The 25,443-nt window shown below is 43.1% G+C and overlaps 1 protein-coding gene across 1 annotated transcript in view; it reads right to left on the bottom strand.

Moving 5' to 3' along the window:
• Nucleotides 1-213: 213 nt before the first annotated feature.
• The window catches only part of ajap1 (adherens junctions associated protein 1), a gene marked incomplete at its 5' end in the record, with an annotated part of 72,122 nt that continues 46,892 nt past the window's right edge, over nt 214-25,443 (bottom strand). The window contains 4 exons of the mRNA XM_079490728.1: nt 214-1,094; nt 3,139-3,273; nt 4,462-4,704; nt 5,138-5,225. Of these exons, the coding sequence (XP_079346854.1) occupies nt 3,201-3,273; nt 4,462-4,704; nt 5,138-5,225 (404 nt within the window). The 3' untranslated portion in view covers nt 214-1,094; nt 3,139-3,200. The remainder of the gene's footprint in view (nt 1,095-3,138; nt 3,274-4,461; nt 4,705-5,137; nt 5,226-25,443) is intronic.

The raw sequence follows: 25,443 nt of genomic DNA, 5'->3' as shown, positions 1-25,443 counted from the left end.
TGGTGAGACTTGGACCAAAGAAAATAAAGTGAGAGTTAATAATAAACCGGAACTACTGGTGCCATCCTTGCACAACAAAGAGAGGAATTTACTGCCAACATGGCGAGCCTAATAGTGTTGTACTCGCATCTTTGAGACTAACATTGTATTTTTCTCTACTGAGGCAAATCAATCACACACCTCAGATCTCCTTGGAATCGGTTCGATGCAAACTGTTTCCAAAGTAGTTTTCATTACGTCAAACACTGCAGAAATGTTGCCGTTTTCATTGGCTTAGACAGGAGAAGTTAATTAACAGTTCTGAAAGGCAGCTGCTCGGAATCCACACTGTTTGAGCCATGATCAACTTCGGAACATATCTTCTGTATAAAAAAATAGACATGTAATAATCTGCTCTTTTAAAACGGATGTGGGGGGAAGAGGAAAAACATTTCTTCAAATGAACGTGTTCCAATAAAGCATAATACCGTTCCTTAACTCCCTTCTCCCCTTTAATAGTGCTCCGTATAGAATAAATATATTTTGGGATTTTTTTCTTTCTTTTTTTTCTCTTTCTTTTTTTGCAACACAATTCTTAAAACTATGTTAAAACATTGTCAAATACTTTTGTAGCAGTTTTTTTTTCTTTTTTCTTATTTGTTCACTTTTCATTTAAAAACACAATGGAGTTGATGCAGGGTTAATATAGCACTGTCTTTTGTCCCATCGGCTGTTTCTCAAAAGTTCCTTCTGTACAGGTTGTGGCACATAGCGGCATTATTGGCACATTGTTCTGGAAATACAGTTCCTCCCCGACAGACAGTAGCTCCTCGGATCTCTTCCATCTTAATGTCAAATGTCCCAATCGTTTTTCCTCTTGAGGACATCGGTGGCTCCCACAGTCTTGTCCCAACGCACCCCGTAAATATAAGTATATAGTACACTCTATATCTAAATGACTGCATGTCCCTGGAAACAACGCTGTGGCTGCTCTGCTTTGTGAACGTTTCTACAAAAATAAATATCTTCGCCGATGTCCAAAGAGTGATCCCGCTATTTTACAAAATTGGCTGTTTTTTTGTTGTTGTTGTGGTTTCTTGCTATCTGACGGGATCCTGTGGAGAACAGAAATCACCATTACTCCTCATTATTATGATGGGCTGATTGCAATAAACTGAAGGTTATAACATTACCGTGGTTATTTAACCAAAACATCTGCGACAGATCGCTTTTCGGAAGCAGATGTTTAAGTTAGAATAACCAATTGATCACTGTTGCAAAGGATGCATGCGTCTGGCTCACATCATTTAACCACCTCTAGTCTTAGTGAAACAGGGGTGCAGTACTTAGTTTAGACAGTTTTTGGTTTAGACTAGTCATTGGTTAGACCAATCATTAGTCCTGCAACTACAAACTACAATCTCAAACCCTCACCCTAAACCTAACCTCCCACGGGGCAGCACACCTAAACCTAACCTTAACCCATGTCTAACCAATGACTAGTCTAAACTAAGTATGCACCCCGTGAAACAGACCTGGGTTGTAACTTGTACTTGGACCGCTGTGTTCCGTCTACATCAAAACTCTTACAGTACGATTTAACAGCGGGCGACAGCCTGGTGTATTTTCCGGAAGTGCGTTATTTGTCTATGGTCCCCGGCAACTACTGGCAATAGCAGGCGAAGAGTCGCTAGTCGAAAAGTGGGCGGAGGAACGTCGTTCAAAAACATGAAAATATTGTATCTTTTGGACGACATCGTCCGGCGATAGCCAATCAAATTCATGTTTCATTCATTGTTTACCCTCCACTGTCTGAACATACAGTAATGACAGCAGGAACGCCCACTATACGTGATTTTTATCGCCCAGAGCTGTTCGCCCCCTGTTAAAACTTAGGGTCAGCCCATCTACACAATCCACAATGCATCACGTTGCAACTCATTGTGAGCTTGTAGATCTGCTGTTGTCTGTGAATGTTCTCCCCAGAATAGGGTTGCTGGGCCTCACGTGTTTAAACCACTTAAACAATCTTCAAGCTCTCATCGCAGGTACCACGATGCGTTGCGAGCTTGATAATCTGAAAAGATTCTTCTCTAGTGTGTGATGCAATCGGATTAGAAAATTGCTTAGGGACATTTATTGGGGGGAGAAACATTTACATGTACATTTATTGAACAGAAATTGTTTTCTGAGAAATTAAACCACACCATGGGATATGTGGACAGGGGTTTTAAATTACACCTATAATAACATGCCTAATATAGGGATGCCATGGTTAACGTGGTTAAATGGAATTCTAGCTAAAACGGATAATCACCAAGTTTCAACGAGAACAAAGTGTATTAGATAGCAAAATCCTGAGGGTTCATTTAAATTGGACTGCCCCATGAAGTGAACAGAGTTTGCGTAACTCTGTCTTACTCTATGGCTCTGGAGTAACCGTCAGGGTTTCAACAGTGCAGGTATGCCATTCATAATAATTGTGTCTCTTTGTCTTTTTAAGAGCATGAACAGACTGTGGAGGGCTGACTGAGACTATTATGTGTGAGTCCAGACGATGGTTTGGCACTGTCCTCTCAGCATGCTACCTCGCAGCCATTCTATTCCTTTAAAAATCTGGGTCAATAGCAGACTTTGTGCTTCCCTCTGGGCTTCCAGCCACGCTGTGGGGCTGGAGCATGTGTTTAACTTTCACACTTTGAATTTCAAATGGGGCCCGCTCTAGCATATATCAACCGTGCATAAAAATATAGTGAAAGTCAAGTGAAAGTGCCCCTTTACCTATCGAAGTGCTCAAAGCGATATTCCATTGCTGCTTCGAATGAGGGTGGCAATTTAAGTATCCATGATATTATTTTTCCTATAAACTTGCACTGCCAGTAGACATCTTACAAACACAGGAATGCAGAATTGCCTTATCACTTGGGTAATTACCCTTAGTGGTACTGCAAGGAATTGAGCCTAAATGCTCCTCTCAATCATATTGCAACATAGCACGGAACGGAAGATGCAATAATGCATAATCATGGCAGAAACAACAAACATATGCCAAGCTCCCTTCTATTCCCAAACTGGGGCAGCGTCACTGCAGGGATTTAGGTGGCTGCATGTGGCTCACACGATGCTTTGCGGAGGGAGAAAGTGGCACACTATACCCACCAGAGCATGAATTCGGGAAGCCTTTTTCCGCCCACAGCATGGTGAGCGAAGCCTTCAGCCGGTCAGCAGGAGATCTCGAACCATTTCTCCGACACAAAGGCCACAGGGATGAGTTGCCTTTCAGTGGGAGAAGGTCTGTGGAAGTCAAGAGCAGTGTGTAAGACATGCTAAAAAAGCCTAGATCATAATAGAGGATATCGACACTGTCAGGCTAAACATCTTGTATCTCCGTACTATTTCTTCTTTTTAAACCATTTAGGAATGAGACCAGATTAGTTTTCTGAAAAACCTATATCAGTAGTGCTCATACTATTTCATGTCAAGGACCCCAAAATTCATATGAAATCGGCCACCGGCTCCTATCCTATATATCCTATATATCCTATATATCCTATATATCCTATATATCAATATTTTGTTCCAGGAACCTCGATCTACGAGCTTGTAGATCTGCTATTTTTCAACATCTAAAGTTTAAAATAATGGTTAGAGTGGTTAAAACACCAGATGCGTTCCCGTCCTGAATGGCATAGGTTAAGATATTTTATTTTCATAAATGTATTCATAAATGTATGAATTTATTTATTCATAAATGTATGCCCTATTCATGTGTCATTGACACATTTCATGACAATGTTGTCATGCAAAAGTGCATCTACAAGCTCACCAATGGTTGCATTGCTCATAGATGTGCTATTTTCACTTATTTTTTTTATCATGACCATTCGTCACCATTGTGTCTGTAATACAATTTACAATTTACAATTTAGGCATTTAGCAGACGCTCTTAATCCAGAGCGATTTACATTAGGCAAGAACAAAAGTATGGGAATACATCACATAATATGTGATGTATTCCCATACTTTTCGCATGTTTCTTGATAAATGCATTTTATATATTATATAAAATGCATTTATCAAGAAACATGCGTAAGCTAAGAACGTAACTAGAACATATCTATATAATGACACTATACATATTAACTATACATATATACTATACTATGCTATACATATGTACTATGATGTGCTATGACTACATACAATGCAATTAATGACATGCTACCCCACCAAAAAGTCTGTCTGTGGTTATTCAACCAATGAAACATATTACAATAAGAACACTTGCTTGTGACTAATAGCAACATTTTATCCATTGGAGGTTATTTTCTCTATTTGTGAATATTGCAATTTGTAGATCTGACTTTTTGTCCCAAAATAGGGACGATCATAGGGTTCATGTGCATGAAGTCTTGGGGCAATGTGTATCCGTATCCCCATATACGCCTCTACTCGTGCTATATTAACCCTCGTACAGTTTACCTATTTCCGTTATAAGCTGTTTTGTAGACGGGTGTCTGCTGGATCATCTCATCCGTGTAGATGGGGACGGCGGTCCGCACGCACTCGTGCGAGCACTGCAGGCTGTCATTGTAGGCAGTGAAGATGTCCACCTTGCTGGGAACCCGGGCAGGCGTGAAGTCTGTCAGGTTCTGGCAGCTCTCCTCCTGCTGGTGAATCTTACGCTGATGGCTATTGTGACGGCCATTCGCCGACTGTGCACAGCTACAAAAACACGTACCAAAGACAGGAAACAAACATAAAATCGTACCGTGCACCTCAGAGCCTGTCGCCCTGGCAGTGCACCGTTTAAGGTTTAAAGGGGCTCTAAAGCCCTTTGGGAGTTTACTGTAATTAAAACATTAAAATAATTGATTGGCCACATCAATTAGTTTGATTTATACAGTGCCAAGTCATCACCATCATCGTCAAACAAGTTACCTCAAGACACTTTATAGAGCAGGTCGAGATTGACGAAATGGGATGCTGGCATTTGACACAATCACGTCGGCACACACATCTTATCACACTGATACTTGTTGTTTTGTTTTTGTAGTGTTTTGTTTTTTGCTTCCTGCAATATCTCACAAAACTTGCCTATAGGGTTTCATTCCCTTTTAATTACAAAATTGATGGTAAGGTAAGGAATCTTTCCTACCAGTTTTTAAGGACTAGAGTTGTGATCAAGGCTGCGATAACCATGATGAGAGACACAGTGATTGTGATTATCTGGTGAATTGCCAAACCTGCAGAGAGAGATAGAGGGAGAGAGAGAGAGAGAGAGAGAGGAGAGAGAGACAGAGAGAGAGAGCAAATGAAGGAACATCATGCCATAGATCCATGCAAGGATCACAGGGTTGAACAGTGCCCACATTGTGGAAGACAAGCTGATTTCTTTCTTTTTTTCATGAACATTCATGGAGATCACACCCACGGCTATTCATAATTTAAACGCAACATGAATTATTCTATTAAAGCATAGCCAAGCGTCGGCATAATGGATTTCCATGGTCCAAGTTTCTCCTTAACTACTTTAACTCCATCTAAAACTTGAGGCGAAATAAACCCCAAATCGGATTTGAATTCACAGTTGCACAGATGTAAATTATGACCATACTCTGCTGTGTACGAGGTATATATCTTGCAGTAATTTGCAGAATTTGTTGATTTTATTAGTAGGAAACAAGGAAAGGATATTGTAGAGAGACCGGAGAGCTGAAGCACAGAGAGGAGCTATGGATCGTGATTATGTTATAAATGCTCTGGCTGAGTCATCCTGTGCACCTCAATGTACTGTAGGATCCCAGTCATTTAAGCTTTTATGCAGTTCAAATAGAGATCGACACCGGCAAAGCTATTCGACTGTGAAAGTGAAACGAGGTCATTCACAGGATTTGAAAGCCTGTTTTTATCTGACTTGGCATTCTGAAATGAAAGGTATCTGAATTAGATGAATCTTTCAACCGTGCCACATTTTTGTCACAGAAGTTTTTTGGGTGTCGGTCGGTCTGTCTGTCTGTCTGTCTGTCTGTCTGTCTGTCTGTCTGTCTGTCTGTCTGTCTGTCTGTCTGTCTGTCTGTCTGTCTGTCTGTCTGTCTTGTCTGTCTGTCTGTCTTTCACCACCCTATTTTGGACATGGCATTGTGCGTGCGTGTGTGTATACTGTATACTAGGGCTGAGCTCACACGGTTAATGCAGTGCTCTATGCTTGTTGGATGAATGTTGTGTAGTGTCATGGCCGCCCCAATGCATTTCCAATGGAGGTCACATGGTTTGACACAACATTGTGTTGTATGAGGGGGAGGGGCGCAGTCGAAACACAGCTGAAAGCCATACAACAGACCATGTGACCTCCATTGGAAATGCATTAGGGGCGGCCATGACACTCACTCACAGCAATGCAGTGTTGCGACCGTGTGAGTGAGGCCTAGGGGTGTAACGATACATTTTAACAGCGATACGATACATATCGCGATACATGTGACGATACGATACATGGACGATATTGGTTAATTATGGTGATACGATACGATTCAATGATTTGAAATCGATACAGTAACTATTTAGTAAAGAAATTAAATCTGTGTGAAACATGTGGATAGTGCTGTTTTTTTAAGTTAATATGGATATAAATAAGTAAACACAGTGATTCTCTGGAAAATTCATAGACATTATATTTGAACACATCTCGACAAACCCGTACCTTGACATGAACACAGAGAATACACACATTTATGATTTATTGATAGACCAAGTGTAGCGATATTGAATGGAAAAGTAAATAAAACTCTCTTTTTCTTCTTAAAATTGCTAAATAGTAAAAGCAAAAGTACTTAGTAATGATGCAATTGATTATTTGCATTGCAAAATGATACGTTACGATACAAAGTCAAACGATTTGATATGTTGTTTACATTTCGATATACATAAAATCTATTTGTCGATGCAGTTAGTATATCGTTACACCAATAATATATACTGAATATACCTGGCTGGTTGAAAGCAAAGTAGTGGAGTAATGCTATAGCGTGTGAAAACGTGTACGTCACCAAGAGGAGGGCGGCGTCTGAAAAGCTAGGGACGGCCCTCTCGTGGGCATTCAATTCTAGCCCACATCACTCAGAATAGAGTGATGGTGGTATGTTTGTGTAAATATAGAGCTCGTTCTTGGCAACAACATAGTGAACCAACACCAGGATGGATAGAAAGAACGTCGGGCCCAAATACATTACAAGGACAAGGAAAATGTTGTGAACAAACACGGCCGTGCTTAGATACTTTGTTGAACGGTATGTCTCTGCGCCCGTGCGCCGTACAGCCAAGGTCCAAGCCATTCTACGTATTTTTGTAAACTCGTCAATCTGGGTTCCTTGATGCTGTCTCCATGCTGGAAAGCTGAAAATCTAATTCCGTTTTCTGGCTCATTCCCTCAACGTGACCTGCTGTGGCACTTATTTACTGAGCAAGTCTGCACCATTGTGAGGTCAGTTTAAAAAAAGAACGTATACAAGCACACTGGATAGTCGCTCAATGGATCACCACCCACCAGGCAAACCAGGCATACTTGATGAACTGGTTGGCATGTCCACAAAAAACAACATTTTAACAAATACAGTACACTTTTTTGACAAAATTCTTCCTCTTATATAATAATAACAACTGACCATCATGTTTTAGGGTGGAAAAGAATCACGGCACTCCATCTTTCACTAGTCTCTACCTGGAGACATTTCTACTGCAATGCACTGCTTCCCCTTTGTTCTGTGGACACAGCCAGCGACAGCATGGCCTTCTGCTATTAGCCAGTTCAAAAGCCTGCTCAATGGCACCTTGGGGGGGGGGAGAATGTCACATCGCTCGCGCGCGCACGCTCACTCGCTGCCTTTCTCCTTCCCACGATGTTAAAGGTGTAGTGAAATGAAAAATATGTTTTTCACACTTTTATTCCCATTCAAAATAACATCCAGACTATTACTCGGTTTAAATTTAATCATCCTGCTAAAATATGTATCTGAAAACATTATAGGGTAGAAATAAGCCACATAGCAGTATAGTAAACTGGTACAGCTGGCCGAGTATCTGACTTATAAACAAATGCACTTCATGCGTCCTGCGTGTAGCATAGCTACCGTCCCTAGCTACCGCCCCATCGCCTGAAGGGATACGACGCTCTGATTGGTTCAGAAACTTCAGAGCCAGCGTTTCAAGCTGAAACTTCAAAATAAAATGCCCACCGTTTCCGTTTCACTACACCTTTAAGTTACACCTATTTTCTGCTAATAACCTGGGTAAAATGTGCTGCATTGCATGGGTAAAGGGGGAGACACTTACAATTTACAATTTAGGCATTTAGCAGACGCTCTTAATCCAGAGCGATTTACATTAAGCAAGAACAAAAAAAGAACAAAAAAATGCACTTTATTGTGAAGGGACGACAGGATGAGGAGAGGTGTTGTTGCTGCGTAATTGTCGAGAGTAATGGCCGTGCGCAATATTGTCAAAACTATTTGTATCATCAATACGCCTCTATCAACAGAATAATTATGTCATAGGTGTATATACTGTATATGGGGGGGGCCTCATATTTGGTCTTGAAACGGGCCTCCAGATTCCTAAGGCCTCACTCACACGTAACAGTACGTTTTAACAGCGGGCGACAGCCAGACGAATTTTCCGGAAGTGCATTATTTGTCAATGGGACCCTACAGGCAACTACTGGCGATAGAGGCGATAGCAGGCGAACAGGCGATGGTCAAAAAGTGGGCGGAGTAACGTTAGCCGAAAAGGTCGCCCGGCGATAGTGGGCGATTGGGCGATAGCCAATGAAATTCAAGCGACGCGCACCGTTGGTTAAGTTCTCCCACTGTTAAAACGTACTGTTAGACACACGCAAGACACACTTGTGTCCTGTGTCTTCTGTGTATTATGGCCACCTCAATGCATTTCCAATGGGAGTCACATGGTTGGAAGACACAACCTTGTCGCATGGGGGGAGGGCAGCCAACAGCCATGCAACAAGGTTGTGTCTTCCAACCATGTGACTCCCATTGGAAATGCATTGAGGCGGCCATAACACACAGAAGACACAGGACAGAAGTGTGTCTTGCGTGTGAGTGACGCCCCTGGTACTGCCATGCACTATATTATTATTTTGTGGGCACCGGTATGTTACCCAGAAGTATAATACTGGTTTCAAGTGGGAGAGGTGCATTCCACAAGGTGATAATAATACTTTTATGCACTGTTGTTCTACACAGAAGTGCTAAAAGTGTTATCTACGTGAATTCCGAAAATACATTTGGCGTTATCGGATCAGCAGATCTGATAACGCCAAAGGTAGTTCCCACCTTTAAAGTAAAGAATTATTGGGAGCTGAAATTGGTGTGCAGACTTTTTTATTCTTACACTATCAGATCAGATCTCACCTTGCAGCAGTGTTGATTTTCACAGCACATTTGTTATTTAGTCATAAGTCTCTACTCTCTTGAAGACTTTTCGTTTTAGTCACATTTTCGTCACCTGGAATGTTTTAGTCGACTAAATATCATAACATTTTATTCAACTAAATCTACAGTTGATTTAGTCGACTAAAATGTATTGTATTTCGGCAGGCCTTGATGCCATCGCAATGACTGATTGAAGTGTAAAATGACTTCTAAAATGAGTCTTTTAGTTAAACTGGATCTCTTGTCCACTAGTCCCCTCCTAACATTTAAGTCAATTTTTTCTTTGGTTGACGAAATTGTCAACATATTTAGTCTTAGTTTTAGTCATCACAGCTTCATTTTCATCTAGTTTTTATTCCGTTTTTCTCAGTGTAAAACGATAGTCGGCGAACATGTTTCGCTATAGTTTTAGTCGACGAAATGGACAGGACACTATACTGGAATTCACGCTGATTGGTTGAAAACCACTGTCCTAGACCAAGGAAAAATATAATGTATGCATAGCAATAGATTAAGCCAATACCCAAAGGTTATAGTGATTTTACAGTCAAAGCAAGGCCAAGTCTCTAGATTTTATGGGAGTAGTTGATGGACCCAAATAGCATTAAGCCTTAATGAATGCTAATATAAATTCTTTAAGTGAGCTTCCACTTGAGGGATCTTGCTGTTGCAACAGCAGATGTGGACTAGCAGATGTTTATGCACTTGCTTGCATTATTCCGCCACACTAATCTGCAGTGCAAAACGCGGCATTGTTTTTTTTGTTGTTTAAGCCATGTAGACCTGAGGACGGTTCTATTGTCTTCTAAATCCTGACAGTTTTCTTGAAAAATCCATGTTTCTCGTTCTCATACATTTTCATGTCAAGGACCCCCAAAAATATATGTAATTGGCCCACCGACCCCCATCAGAAAATATGTTTGTTCCTGGGACCCCCCACAGAAGCAAAGATTTGAGTTAAAAACGTTCGCTCTGAAAGAATATATATTCAAAGATTCGCACTACATTTTCACAATTTTTCAAAAATAGTGGACCTACAAGCACCGAGTGCCGCGCCATGAGCTTGTAGATCTGCTAAAGTATAACATGCTTAAGGGGGAGGCGTCATTAGGCGTCCTGTGGCACTGAGTGAGTTAATGCTTAAAACACCAAAAGGGGTTCCCGCCCAAAATGGGTTAAACCCCCACGAGAGCTGATCCCTCACTTTTTCGCCGGAGGGGAGTGTAATCCTCAAACAGCCGTTCGGGTACAGCGCGCGTCTGTCGCGCAGGATTACTTGGGCATTCTAACGGTGTGTACGGCACGCGTGTGGGTGAGAGAAGTGATACATGCGCTTGGGGGGGTATATGCCAGTACGCACTGCAGCAGCAGGTGACATGTGGCGGGAAGGGGAAAAAAAGGAAAGAAACGGCACGATGAAAGGGCTCTCGCGGGCCCCATACATCTCACTTCTCTATCAGCACAGCTGCCACAGTCGCTGATCCGCGCCAATTTATCTTTGGGATGACACAAAATGAGCTGTGGGGCGGCTGTTATGAAAAAAATAAAATTAAAAAAAAAAGGACACAGACAAGCCCTGACTGAGTCCCGGCGTATGCACTAGTGCACTGGGATAATGAACTCCAGTCAGGCAGGGGTTTCAACACCAGAGGTGAGCCAGTTCATCGTTGGATTAATGATATCTATGGCGGGCGCTCGCCCAAGGCCACGCCTCTTTCTCACAATTCCAGGTCCCTTGCCGCCGCGAAAAAGCAAATTAACTTATCAGGAGAGTCATTTGACATCCCCACCCTTCCTCTCTAGCTCGCATAAAGGCTTGAAAGCGTGGGTTTATAAAATTAACATCTCTCCCAGTTCAGGGATGATACAGCCCGCCCTTGACCTTGATCAATAGCTGACGTCTCCTCTGAGAATACGTTTCATTTCATGTCCATGTCAGTGTGAAAGGCGGGCAGTTCTCGGGGCAAGGATTTAACATTTTTTTGGGGAGGGGGGTGTGGTTGGGCTGTGGAATAAATGAAGCTCACAAAGAGAGGTGTAGTCGTGCAAAACCTCCCAACTTTTAGTCCATTATAACCTCATTTCTTGGGGCAGTGGTGGGAGTTAATGACCTGGGCTGACAAATCTGCGAGAGGAGGCAGCTAGGCCAGTTTCCCAGTTACGACTGCCAGGTGGATGGAGCAACATTTGGCCCGGTCGCCTCAGACTCATTGCGTTCTGGCAGCCGGGCTGAACGATCACCTCTGGAGTCACCTTGCTTTAGAGGAGCTAGGGTAGGATTTGTATCATCATACCACAGGAGGGACAGACAATATAGTAAAGCTTTCAATGTACACTTTGTTGTGAAACCGCGTCGCTTTGTTAAAATAACCTAATAAAAATTGTTTCTTTTCGTCAAGTGTAAATTAGGCATAAGGATGACATGTGAGAGTGCGAGATGGCTGGCAAAAACTGGCAAGAGAGGGGAGGAGAGGTATGGAGAGCTTCTGGCCGCTGTGCCAGCATGATTTTAGCCCCAGCAAAACTCCCAGAGAGAAATAAATGAGTTTTCCACCTCCGTGGTTATGACACTGATGAATATGTCACAGGAAAGCATGCATGGCGGACTAATGAAATCTCTTGCGCGGTCTACTTTTAATAAGACCTCCATATAGAGATGCCCTGCATTTGGCACAACATGTCACAAGGTGTCAATAAACTTAATAGCCTGCATGAAAATGGTCATTTGACCCGATCACACCATAGTGACCAAAATGTTAATGGTGGTGGATTTCTGAACTAAGCCAGGTCAAACAGGGCACATGCACTGAAGCTCGATGCTATACCAACCGAAGCCATAAATAATGTATCCTGGAGCTGTGTGAAAATTAGCCTGCATGAGTAAATGTCCTTTCATATCACAGCTCTTGCTTCGCTTCTAAATTGCCTCCCACCATTATTAATACCATTGGAGCTTGCACTGCAATTAAGTTGTTTTTCCTCCCGTCAAAAGTAGCTTTGTAACAGAAGCCAGTTCCAGGCAGTGGTGAACAAAATGAGGAATGTGTACAAAAAAGAATTACGTGCAGCTGATCTGTGGGGAATATAGTCGATCTACAGTATAAGCACACAAGAGCTCACAGGGTAAAATGATTCAAACCTGTCCATTTCATTTGTAATGCATTACACTGTAACACTACACATCTGGGAAGTGTGCAGAGGACTGCCTGCCAAGCAGTGAGACCATCCCTGACACATACACACGCACAGAGACAGACAGACAGACAGACAGACAGACAGACAGACAGACAGACAGACAGACAGACAGACAGACAGACAGACAGACAGACAGACAGACAGAGGGGAGCACTGCTGTCAAAGGTGGCCCGCTGATGGCTAGTGATTGCCAATTAACGGTAGTGTCAAAGTGTCAATCTAGGCTGATTTCCACTGAGTCACTGGGCAATCTGAACACTTCCTGAAGAAGTGGGTGCTGAATCTGAGAGTGTTTTAGAGAGAGAGAGAGAGAGAGAGCAAGAGAGACCATGGGAGTGAAAGGGAATGTAAGAGGGAGAGATCATAGACAAATATTCGATATTACTTTTTAACTGGTGTCAAAAACTCATCGCTAGCTGCATAATCCAGTCAGTCAAGGTGGCAAACTCATGAAGTAGAGGCTTTTAGACTGAGCTCTTACCAGAGAGGATACACTTGTACTATTGTAGCCCCGTCTCTATTGGTGCAGCCAAGACTCCCAGGCATAAAAAAGGTAGAACATTTTGGAAATGAGCAAGTAAATTCAAATCATGTTGATGACGGTGGCTATTTTTATATACAGTACGTGTACTGTCACAAATTTGCACTATTGAGGATTTGAGACAGGCCCACAATGTATTCTCCAAGTCATTGGAGAATTGTCTCTTTCTTTCTCTACCGGCAAATTCTGTCACTCACCACTGCTAATTAAAAAAACATTAAAAAAGGCTCCAAAAAAAGCCTCAAACTTCACTTTAAAAAAAGGGATGAAAGCAAAACCGTGCGCTACAGTACGTACTCCTTTGATGGACAAATAATAGATATTCTTCTCAGCCAACGACTGCACAAGCTTTTCCCTCCAGGAGGATGTGTCAAGCCATGACGAAAGAGAGCTGAGAGCAGGGAATAAAGTGAGGCAGCATCTGCTCTCCTCTGCCAAGGCCCCTCCGTCTCTACTTGGCTGAGTTTCCTGTAAATCAGGCAAACTGATTGACTTGACTCTGCATGGCTGTCACCAGGCATCAGCATTTAAGTCCAGATTTAACGGTGGAGGAAAGGAGATTCATTTATTTATTTTTTTTACCCGCTTTATTGAGAGTCAATATAGAGCAGGAACGGCGAGATTATTAGATTGCCATGGTAACCGCTGGGGAAAAGTGGTTCTCTCTGTGTCTCTCTTCTCTCGCTCTCTCTCTATCTCTCCCTCTCTCCACAGAGAATGCTCCGTTCCATCCAACGCCTCTACCAAGTACATCTCCCACGTACAGCGGGGTCACAATGTGAATGTATATAGCGGTTGGGTGTTCGCTGGAATTCTATTCACTTGCTTGTTTAAAAATAGATCCCATCATGCCTCACTTGAGCACTTAGCATACATTTTACATGTGCTCATCATTTAGCTCTGGAGTGGCTGTGTTGTGTGTGTGTCGGTCTTACTTATTTACTCAGCTGTTCGTTTATAACCCCTCGTGAAGCTTCCTTTGCCCCCCCGATCGCATCGTGCCAATTATCACTGCCACCATACATGTTAGGATGTGTGCCGTTTGGGCAGAGATTATCACCTTTCCCTCCTCCCCCCCTCCGGTTATCAATTTACCCCTCAACCCCTCGACTTTGAGGAGGACATCTGATGCGTTTTTCAACTCTGCATTATGTATTCACTATTGGTCGGCATGGTCTCGGGGGCTTTCTTTCTGCTTATTACTCCACGCCACGGCTGGTGTTTAACCCTGTGAATTCCAGGTCGTCTAACCCACTGGTTCCCAACCACTGGTACTGGTACCACTGGTGGTACTTGTCTACTTGAGCCCCCCCTCTGGTGGTACACGGAGAAAAAAAGACAAAAATATTGAAATATTACTACAGGTAGTTATTTTTTACCAAGCAATTGGTTGAAATAGATTTTCTCATTCCTGTGCTGAAATGAGCATGACAGCACGTACACCTAGCCGTTAATAGAAGATTTGAGAACGGAATAATCACATTAGAGATATCATCAGTTGTGCTGATTAGAGGTTAGACAGAGTTTTGTCAGAGCAGCAGCATTATATTGGCTTAGGAATGGAACAAAAGGGGCAGGTGTGCGCTCCTGTATTTTAACATCAGTTATTATGGTGGATTGGTTGGTACCAAATATTTTCTGATGTGGTACTTCAGTATAAAAAGGTTGGGAACCAACTGGTCCCCACATGATTTTAGGGTGGGTCCCCAGATGACAGTGAAGTGGCCATTTAAAGACTTTTAACTCATAGACCGCTAGATGGCAGTAGCGATAGTTCACCGTTCACTACCATTCTATTTGGTCGTAGAAGAAGACCGCCTCCCGGCTCCCCAAAAACAGCAATGGCGGAGGTGGTCGCGCGGATCGGACTATTGACTACCTAAGAGTCTTTAGAGGCATTCATATTTTAGACGTGCAGTCACTGGGAGTTGCTATTGAGCCACTAAACACGGTCGCTTTGTTCACCCATTGCGATCTGTTCTGTTTTTCAATGCATTGTGGCTGAAGGGAAAGCCAATTCAACACGGAGCTGCCGATCGACCGAGAGCTTTGATATGCGGTAAGCCATATATGTCAAACTCAAGGCCCGGGGGCCAAATCAGGCCCGTGGATGAATTGTCTTTGGCCCGCGGGATGATATTTAATTAGTATTAGAACTGGCCCTCTGGTATATTGCACGGACAACCATAATACTACAAGTCCGACAATTCACTGCGAGTGCATTGGCACATATCACATACTATGAAATCAGTGCTTGGTGAGGATCATAGAACAGGAAACTGAGCTTAATAATAATGCATTTTCAGTTTTAAATGCATTTACTTTTTTGCTGTTTGCCTGGGACGTCCTCATGACCGCGGTGCCTGTGTGTTGAAACACAGTCCGGCCCTCGACCGATTTCTTGATTTTGGCCCACTGTGTATTTGAGTTTGACATCCCTGCCGTAAGCCAATGTTATACAGCATGTTTACCATGCTATGTTGGAAGGAGGTAGGGGCGGCACATGCACCATTCATTCTGCACCACGACAACGTTTCCATCTTGATAGATCTTCGTCAGGTCAGTATCCGACCTGACGAAGATCTATCAAGATCGAAACGTTGTCGTTTAACTCAATAAAGTCATTCTTTACCAAAAGAATGGTGTGCCGCCCCTACCTCCTTCCATGATTGCCTTATTGGCCCTGCACCCACTGTCGAGGTGCGTGTAAATAAGTACAGTTGGAGGCCATCGATATTGTCCTTTTCTTTTTGCTGAGGTTTGCGTGATCTGCGCAAAAGGACAGTTAACCCATTTTGGGCGGGAACCCCTTTTGGTGTTTTAAACATTATGTTATAATTTAGCTATTGAAAAATAGCAGATCTACAAGCTCATAGCGCGCCACCGAGTGGCGCGCTACGAGCTTGTAGGTCTGCTATTTTTGAAAAATCGTGAAAATATTTATTTCAGAAAACTGGAGGATTTAGAAGGATTTTTTTTAATTTTGAGGTCAGGCCTAAATGGGTCAAATGATAAGGGACAATATCAGTGGCACCCAACTGTATGCTCTATCATGCTATATTCACAATATCTATCAAACTAAATGTAATACCTCAACTGCTACACGTCCAGGTGCTTCTCAGCGTGGGGGGTCGATCCCATGCTCAAATGTGATTATTTTGGGGGACGTCCCGCGGCCTGAAAGGGTTGAGAACCACTGGTCTAATTAGTACTGAGTTATGATGAGCGGCAGCTCTCCTCATCATGGCTTTAGACACATCATCATATCCATAATGGCACTGACAGCTCCATCTGCCCTGATGGTGACGAGACAGGTGGAGCGCTGGCTATACGAGCACCACAATCACCAGGAACCAATGGAAGCATCTGGAGGACGCACACGCACGCACGCACGCACGCACCGCATCGCACCGCACGCACGCACGCATCGCACCCACCCACGCACGCACGCACACACGCACGCACGCACGCACGGACGCACGCACGCACGCACGCACGCACGCACGCACGCACGCACGCACGCACGCATCACACCGCGCGCACGCACGGATGGTGAAAGGAACACGTAGAGAGGCAATGCTCAACAGGAGCTGCAATCACAAATATATGAGTCCCACTTAATGATGAAAGGAGCGCCGCACGATCATGTTCAACAGCAGGAGCTACGTATATGATGTACCATCGCAAACAAGTCCCACCTTGCATCAGTGTTGATTTTGACAGCAAAATTTGATTTTAGTTTTAATCAGTCTTTTGAATAGTTTTCATTTAGTTTTAGTCACATTTTCGTCACCTGGAACGTTTTAGTGTTAGTCTAGTTTTAGTCGACTAAATATAAAATATAAGGTAAGAAAATACGCGGCGCGTTGTGAGCTTGTAGATCGGCTATTTTCAGCATGCAAGTGTAAAATGACTTGTGTCATTTACTTATAATGGATCTCTTGTCCACTAGTCCCTTCCTAATATTTTAGTCTAGTTTTAATTTGTTGACGAAATTGTCAATATATTGTGTCTTAGTTGTAATCATCATAGCTTAGTTTTCATTTAGTATCCATTTAATTTTCGTCAGTAAAAGTCATTGGTGGTGTGGTCCTTGATAGTGAAAGGCACTGTAATGGGCTGTGTGCACGCACACACACGCATGCATGAACCACGTGCGTGCGAATAATGTGTGTGTGCGCGTGCACGCGCACGCACACACACACATTATAATGATGTACAATCATTCATGGCAGCTTGCTGCAGCGCGCATGGTGAAATGTGAATCACAGTGAGTTACAGCCATGAGGTGCGTTTGGTGCCGTCCTGAACGTACACACCTGAGCCCCGTGCACTCTTAACGAGACATAACAAATAGTGCTGTGAAGATGCATGGTCACAGCATCCAGGTATTATTAACCCAGTGGTGGAAAGTAACTATAAGTATATTAGTTAGTCTGTCCAGTTACAATACCACAGTGTAGAAATACACTGTAAAAGGCAAGCCCTTCATTCAAAATTGTACTCAAGTAAAGTATTGGCGTCAAAATGTATTTCAATATTTCAAAATGTGTCAAATTGTTTCAAAAATACCACATGTACTAGTTCACAATGTTGTGAGCCTGTACTGTAGATTGGGTATTATTGAATAGTAATAATTATACTATTCATAATTATAATTAATAATAATTAATAATATAATTATAGTAATAAGTATGGTTTATATTAATAATACAAATCTGCAAAGTAACTAATAACTAAAGTTTTCAAATAATTGTAAAAATATTTGCCTCTAAGATAATAGAGTAGAAGTATAAAGTATCAAAGAATGGACATACTCAACTCAAGAGTGTCAAAATATGTGAACAATAGCAGCCACATAGAGAAATTGGATTAACACGTTCAACTGAAAACCAACACTCTGAATACCTGATAGCCTGATTCTGTGGCAGCACACATGACACTGTTTCCAGGAGAATAGACTGAATACAGCCTGATTCTGTGGCAGCACACATGACACTGTTTCCAGGAGAAAAGACTGAATACAGCCTGATTCTGTGGCAGCACACATGACACTGTTTCCAGGAGAAAAGACTGAATACAGCCTGATTCTGTGGCAGCACACATGACACTGTTTCCAGGAGAAAATACTGAATACAGCCTGATTCTGTGGCAGCACACATGACACTGTTTCCAGGAGAAAAGACTGAATACAGCCTGATTCTATGGCAGCACACATGACACTGTTTCCAGGAGAAAATACTGAATACAGCCTGATTCTATGGCAGCACACATGACACTGTTTCCAGGAGAAAAGACTGAATACAGGCTGATTCTGTGGCAGCACACATGACACTGTTTCCAGGAGAAACGACTGAATACAGCATGATTCTGTGGCAGCACACATGGCACTGTTTCCAGGAGAAAAGACTGAATACAGCCTGATTCTGTGGCAGCACACATGACACTGTTTCCAGGAGAAAAGACTGAATACAGCCTGATTCTGTGGCAGCACACATGACACTGTTTCAAGGAGAAAGGACTGAATACAGCCTGATTCTGTGGCAGCACACATGACACTGTTTCCAGGAAAAAAGACTGAATACAGCCTGATTCTGTGGCAGCACACATGACACTGTTTCCAGGAGAAAAGACCATTGTGAGTGCATGGGTTTTTTTTCTCTATCACTAAACATTCACCCGTACACCTGCCTATAGAAAAAAACACGGATGTGGGCAGGGAAACAAACCTACCTTCTATGATGTCACTGAGCATCATGAAGGTACTGCAACACCCACCCACCTCAGACATAATCAGCAACATTTTGAAAATACCAAAGATATAATTGTCCGGATGAAAATCACCCGTATTTTAGTGTTCTAGGGTTAAGAATGCTCTGTCTGACATTAAGCACCATCTTGGCTGTCATCACAAGGAGGGAAACAAACATTATTAGCCAAAACACGTGCTTGCCAACAAGGACACTTTTGGGGATGACATTTAATAGGCGAAATACTGGGCAAAGTTCAGCGAGCAAGCAGGTATAGTAGGCATTCAACATCGTGCCCAAGGACACTTTACAGTACAGTTGTAAGCACCAAGCCATCCCATACCTTAATAACAGGTAGGAGGCTGTTGGTAAAGGACTGGAAAAATCCATCTGCACCTGCACCGTCCCTCTGGGATGCCTCGCTGCGACAATTGCCCGCTTCTTACGAGCGACTGTCATACAGGTTGCTGAATAGGACGGACAAATATGACTTAAAGTGGGGACATGTATCGGGACTCTGATGTCGTTCCCGCCTCTGAGTGAGCTGCATCTTTGGATAAGTACTATTGGAGGACGCGATGTCTGGAATTGGGGCTGGGGTGGACTGCTGTTAACCTGACTCCGCCAGATGACTGCTGTATGCTTCTGGGCAATTTCTGTTTCAATGTTGTTGCTTGAATAAAGCATATAAAGGAAAATGAATAAAGTACATAAAATAAAAAAATACCACACCATAATATCCCAATCCAAACTGGACATACTGTACATAAATAGATACACAGCTAAATTCACGGTGATGAGTGTGTTTAAAGGTAGGGTAAGTGATGTTTTTTGTTTCAGTAAAGTGTTTGTTCAGTAACATCAGTCTCCACGTCTCTCCAGCTCTGTATTAAACAGGACATGCATTTTCCCATTATGATAACCATTTTATACAATCAGGATAGAGAACTCAGAGTGAAATTGGAAAAATTGGAAGTGATGACATAAAGAAATGAGCAGACAAAATTGGAACTGTAAAACACTATCAAAATGAAGCTGATACTCAAAATGTACTCTCTCCTGATTGGCTCTATACCTGAAAATGTATTTTCTGTTTATTAAAGAGGTGGAGAGACTGGGAGATTCCTATTACTGAACAAACACTGTATATCAATCAGACTGCTATCAGACTATGGTACGGGTGTGGGTTGGGTGGCAGGGTTGTTTTCTTTTGTCTCTGATTAATGTGCTGTCAAACTGATAACTATGCTGAGTATCTCAAATGTTGTGCTGTGAGAAGGATGGGCACTTTATAAGCTTTTAGCTTCAGCCCATGCCTTTTGATCACCTTCACGGGACTGTTTTTTCTTTCTTTGCTGATGTAAAATTTGTACTTGATTCTGTGAAGATGTTCAAATAAACTAAACTAAACATAAACATGGTATTAACATTTTAACCAAATTTTTTTTTATAACCAAACAAAAATCACCTACCCTACCTTTATTAAAAGACTGTAAGGGTTGAGGGAGGTGTTGAATTGTGTCATCAGCTGTCTGGGGTCAGGTCCTGTGTGGCTCACACAGCAGTACAACATGACGTGATATAGACATGTCATTTCCATAATGGCTGCCTTTTAGATTACAGCTGGCTGCTGCATGTGTCTGGGGATGTTCAGGGTGGCTGCAGGGCTCCTTCTCTCCCAGGGGGATATGTACACTGACTGACCCCGCATGTGCCTCATGTTGCAGGGGGGGGGGGGGGGGGGGGGGGTGAGCACTAACTATGAGACCTAGCAGAACATGTCTGTCTGTGTGTGTGTGTGTGTGTGTGTGTGTGTGTGTGTGTGTGTGTGTGTGTGTGTGTGTGTGTGTGTGTGTGTCTGTGTGTCACGCTGTAACACCACCCGCCCGTCACCAGAGGGCGCAGCTGTGTCACACAAAACACACACACACACACACACACACACACTAAAAAAAACTTAACTTAAAATAAATCTTAAAAAAACACGTAATTTATTCTAATTGTTGTTATTGCAATTTACGAGCTGCGTTCGCTTCCCGCGTTTGCGCGTCTTACTTGTTACAGAAAGAGGGCGACACACACACACACACAGAGAGAGAGAGAGACAGATAGGGAGAGAGAGAGAGAGAGAGAGAGAGAGAGAGCAATGAGGCAGACTGAGAGAGAAAGTAAGACAAAGGGAAGGACAGAGCAGAGCGCGCCACACAGCATCGTCTCCCCCGGCAGAGATTTTATTTCATTAAGAATAGTCTTTCAGTATGGTAATTATAGTCTATACCTGGGGGCTAATGTGAAAGGGACATGGGTTAATGTGTTGCGAAGGCAAAAGCAAAGTTCACCGCCAACCGCCTGAACGGAGGTCTACACTACACACACTATCGCATAGCGTCGGTGTACGATAGTGTTGTGTTGCAGATCTACAAGCCTACAACGGCTTGTTGATGGTGGCGGTCTTAAATTCATCTCTGTCAGCGTGCTCGTACAGTACGACAACACGCACACAGTCTAAGAGTCATATTCCATTTCTAAATCATACAAGGTCCTATAGAGCACCGAAGTCTGACGTCAATATCGGTAGAGGGCGCAAATCCACGGGTTCATGTACTTTTTATTTGCATTGTAATCCCCATAGGGGGATTTTAGATCGCCTCATATAAGAACTGTGTTTGAAAAATAAACATGTCATCCTGGCCGTTTCACTCATATGGCTATGAAGAATCAACTGTCTGAGAGAAAACGCTATTGTTACTGCTGCTGAATTAGTCACATTTTCGCTAGAAACAGACTGTATCACTAGTGACTGACTGTCGCAAACGATACAGAGACACCTCCCTGACAATAACGCCGAGACAGCTTGTTTATTTTTGGACCACAATGCTTATATGAAACGATTTTAAGATGAACCCATGTTATTCTCCATAGAGAAATTACTTCCGTGAACCAGGCAGAACCACGAGATGAGCGAGTGACGTCAGGACTTCAGCGCTCTATACCTATAGTATGCAATAACTAAACAATAACGATGCAGCCATTCCACAACCAGCTACTATATACAGTCTGTTTGTATGTGGTGTCAGACCACAGCTCACTCAGCTAGAGACAGAGAGGCAGAGAGAGGCAGAGAGAGAGCCTATTCCACCCACGCAAAACCCGGCCAAATGCTGGGTACCAAAACATGAACATGCATTGTCAGCGCAATTATGCTTGTAGTTTTTATTTTCTTAGCCTGGAACTCACCTATGCTTTTTATGGCATAGGCAGCTCCCGGCAGGATCCGCCGGGAGAAACTATGCGCAGCTGCGCGACATGAGACTAATTACTTAGAGCGACAGAGAGATAGAAGAGTGTGTGTGTGTACATGTGTGCGTGTGTGTGTCAATTTAACAAAGGTGCAGACGATCAGAAATCCACAGAGAGTGAGCGATGTTTGCACTACTCTATACCGAATTGAAGTGGACTCAGACCCAGACTTTTTTTTTCTCCCTGGAAAAAAAAACGTCTGGGTTTCAGAGGCTAATATTTTCTTGTCTCACAGAACATAAGACGGTTCACATGATTCTAGACACTGGCTTCAAGACAGATTGCTGAGACAATTCCCATTGCTGAGACAATTCCCACCAGGTATATCTTATTTGGATTAATATTATAATAGTATGATATATTGAATCTGATATTCTGATACATGAAATGTTACAGACCTGTAAGGGTCCATTTGGAACCCCCTCAAGGAATGCTGAGATTCCCTGGACTGCACTATGATAAGTTAACGCATTGAGCAATATCCTCCTGTACCAGGAACAGGTTTGTTGTTGGAGAGAACTGAATAGTGGAAACACCAGAGCTGATGGTCTGTATTCTGATATTCGGCGGATATTCTGATAAATCATTGTCTTGAGTGCACAGCACTGTAAAGTTTTGGTCCTCAAAGTAAGTAACCTCTGGGCCTCTGGCTGACCCTCTGTGCTCGATGGCAAAAGTGTGAAATTGATGGAAGTGCCCCCAGTGGGAGAGGGTCAATTAGCATAGTGCTGGCTCGCATGTCGTTAAACATTTATGGCCACCTACATGGTCCATTAAGAAGCATTGACTCATTGACTTAATGAAATGCTAAATCACACGTGACTGTTTGGTAGCCATGTGTGGCCTGTCCATAAAAATGACACATGCGGCATGCCGTAACAATGTATTTCACAGGACAGGCCACTCGAGGAGATAACACTAGGCCTCCGGTCAAGGTTATAGTGCTGCTTAAATCAAAGTATTAAGTTCAAAACAATCTGGCGGTGGCAATGACATGCACTCTGTTACCCAGTTGAGCTATACACGTGTAAATGTGAAATGTAGCTGCACTCAACCTATTGACACAAACACGTACAATTACCAAACTGGACATACCTGCCTTTAACAGCACATGCAAGCCATTATGTTCATGGAAGTCTAACTATTAATGCACCAAGTCTTGTGTGTACGTCTGTACGTCTGTAATCCACGTAACTCGAGAACCATTGGCTCCACCGACTTCAAATTCGACACATGCGTTCCACACCACCACAGGGAGTTCAGTGTGCGGTAGTGGCAGCGGTGGCAGCGGTGGCCGAACGGATAGCGGATCGGTCTTGATACCGGAAGGTCGCCAGTTCGAATCAGCAGTCCGACACGTTAAAATTACCACCGCTGAAGTGCCCTTGAACAAAGCATTGAACCACTACGATGAAATGTGTTCTATGAGCAGGGCCTGGCTGGAAACAAGTTATTGAGCTTAGCCCAGATACCCTGGGTAAATATAGTAATCATTTCATTTCATTTAATTTCACCCACGGTTGTCCAGAACTGCCCCAAAAAGGCCTCTGCCCGGGCTCTGGACCGGGCCCCTGCCAAGGGTCCATATATGGAGCTGGCCTGTTCTGACATCCCAACACTCCATATTATAGGAATAAAGGGACACAGAGAGACACATACAGAAATCTGACATAATTCTGACGTCGGGCATAAAAGGGACACATGGGGCATCCATTTCCAACTTGCATCATTCCAAGTAGGCCAGTGCCCAACGGCCACCGCCGTAGAGGCCCCATGGGCACCGCTCTAGTAATATGTAATGTAACTTTGGTAGAACCTTGGGTTGAATACCTGCTTATAATCAGTGGTGGAAAAAGTACTCACACTTTTGCCGCAATGAAGAAATACTCAAAGTACCAAAGGTAAAAAGTACTCATTATGCAGAATGTCCAGTTTCACACGTTTTTAAATGTATAAAATGTATGAAAATCACTTGAAAATAGCAGATCTATTGTATACAGTAGATATGTTATTTTCAAATGGGCGAGATGTATATAGGGCTGAAGTTGGTAATGTATGTTTTGTAATAATAATCAAAATATACAAAGTAAAAGTAACTAAAGCTTTCAAACACTTTTTTTTTTCTTATAATTTTTATCCCACGATTTTGCAACCCACTTTTTTCACCCAGTGTCAATTATCTAATGTAATCCTAGGCGCTACACTTCCTCTGCCAATCTGGGGGGGCAGCAGACTGACCTCATGCTTCCTTCTATGCATGAGGAGTCCAAGCTTCTTCTTTTCACCTGACAGGGGGGAGTTTCACCAGCCAGACGTAGCGTGTGGAAGGAACACGTTATTCCGACCAGTTCCTTTCCCCTCCATCAGGCGCCCCGGCTGGCCAGGGGGAGGTAGTTTAGAGACCAGGATTACTGCATGTTTTTTGTGAGGGTACCTACCCTAGGGGGCACGGGGAGAACATGCAAACTCCACACAGAAAGGCCCTTTCACAAACCCCGCCTCGGGTATGGGCACTGATGACACGGAGGAGCGAACACGCCGCCAGCACCCACAGCGTCCCCAGCGGGAATCGAACCCAGGACCTTCTAGCTGTGAGGCGACAGCACTACCGACTGTGCCACCGTGCCCCTTCAAACAATTGTAGTGGAGTAAAAGTACAATGTTTGCCTCTGAGATGGAGTAGAAGAAGTACTGTACTGACAATTGGAAATACCTCAAAACTGTACTTAAGTACAGTACTTGAGTAAATGTACTTAGTTACTTTACACCACTGCTTATGATATAGAGATAGTTCTGTTGTAATAGTACTGATGTCAGATTACTGACTCCAGGATGGTCATATCCTAGGAGGAGCAACATTTGGATCCCGTCTTATTTTTGCCTACTTCGTCGGTGTCACATGCTATTGGTACACTGATATACAGTAGGTGATTTTAGTGAATGTTATTGTGCTACTGAATTTCCTTAATTTAACATGAATATAGACTTTTTTATTTTCCTTAGAATGCTGGTGAAATTGAGGTGAAGCTAAACACATTTTCTAATGACTTGAGTTTCTAGTGAGTGCACCTGCTTTTGATTAAAAGCAGGTGTGCGTGCGTGCGTGCGTGCGTGCGTGCGTGCGTGCGTGCATGCGTGCGTGCGTGCGCGCGCGCGCGTATCAATAGCTGACAGGAAACACACTTGGACCCAAGCTGTTCCCTAGCAACGCAAATCCACTGAAGTGAAATCA

Source organism: Electrona antarctica, assembly GCF_951216825.1.
Source record: "Electrona antarctica genome assembly, chromosome: 2".
NCBI lineage: Eukaryota > Metazoa > Chordata > Actinopteri > Myctophiformes > Myctophidae > Electrona > Electrona antarctica.
This window is presented reverse-complemented; position numbering and strand designations above follow the sequence as displayed.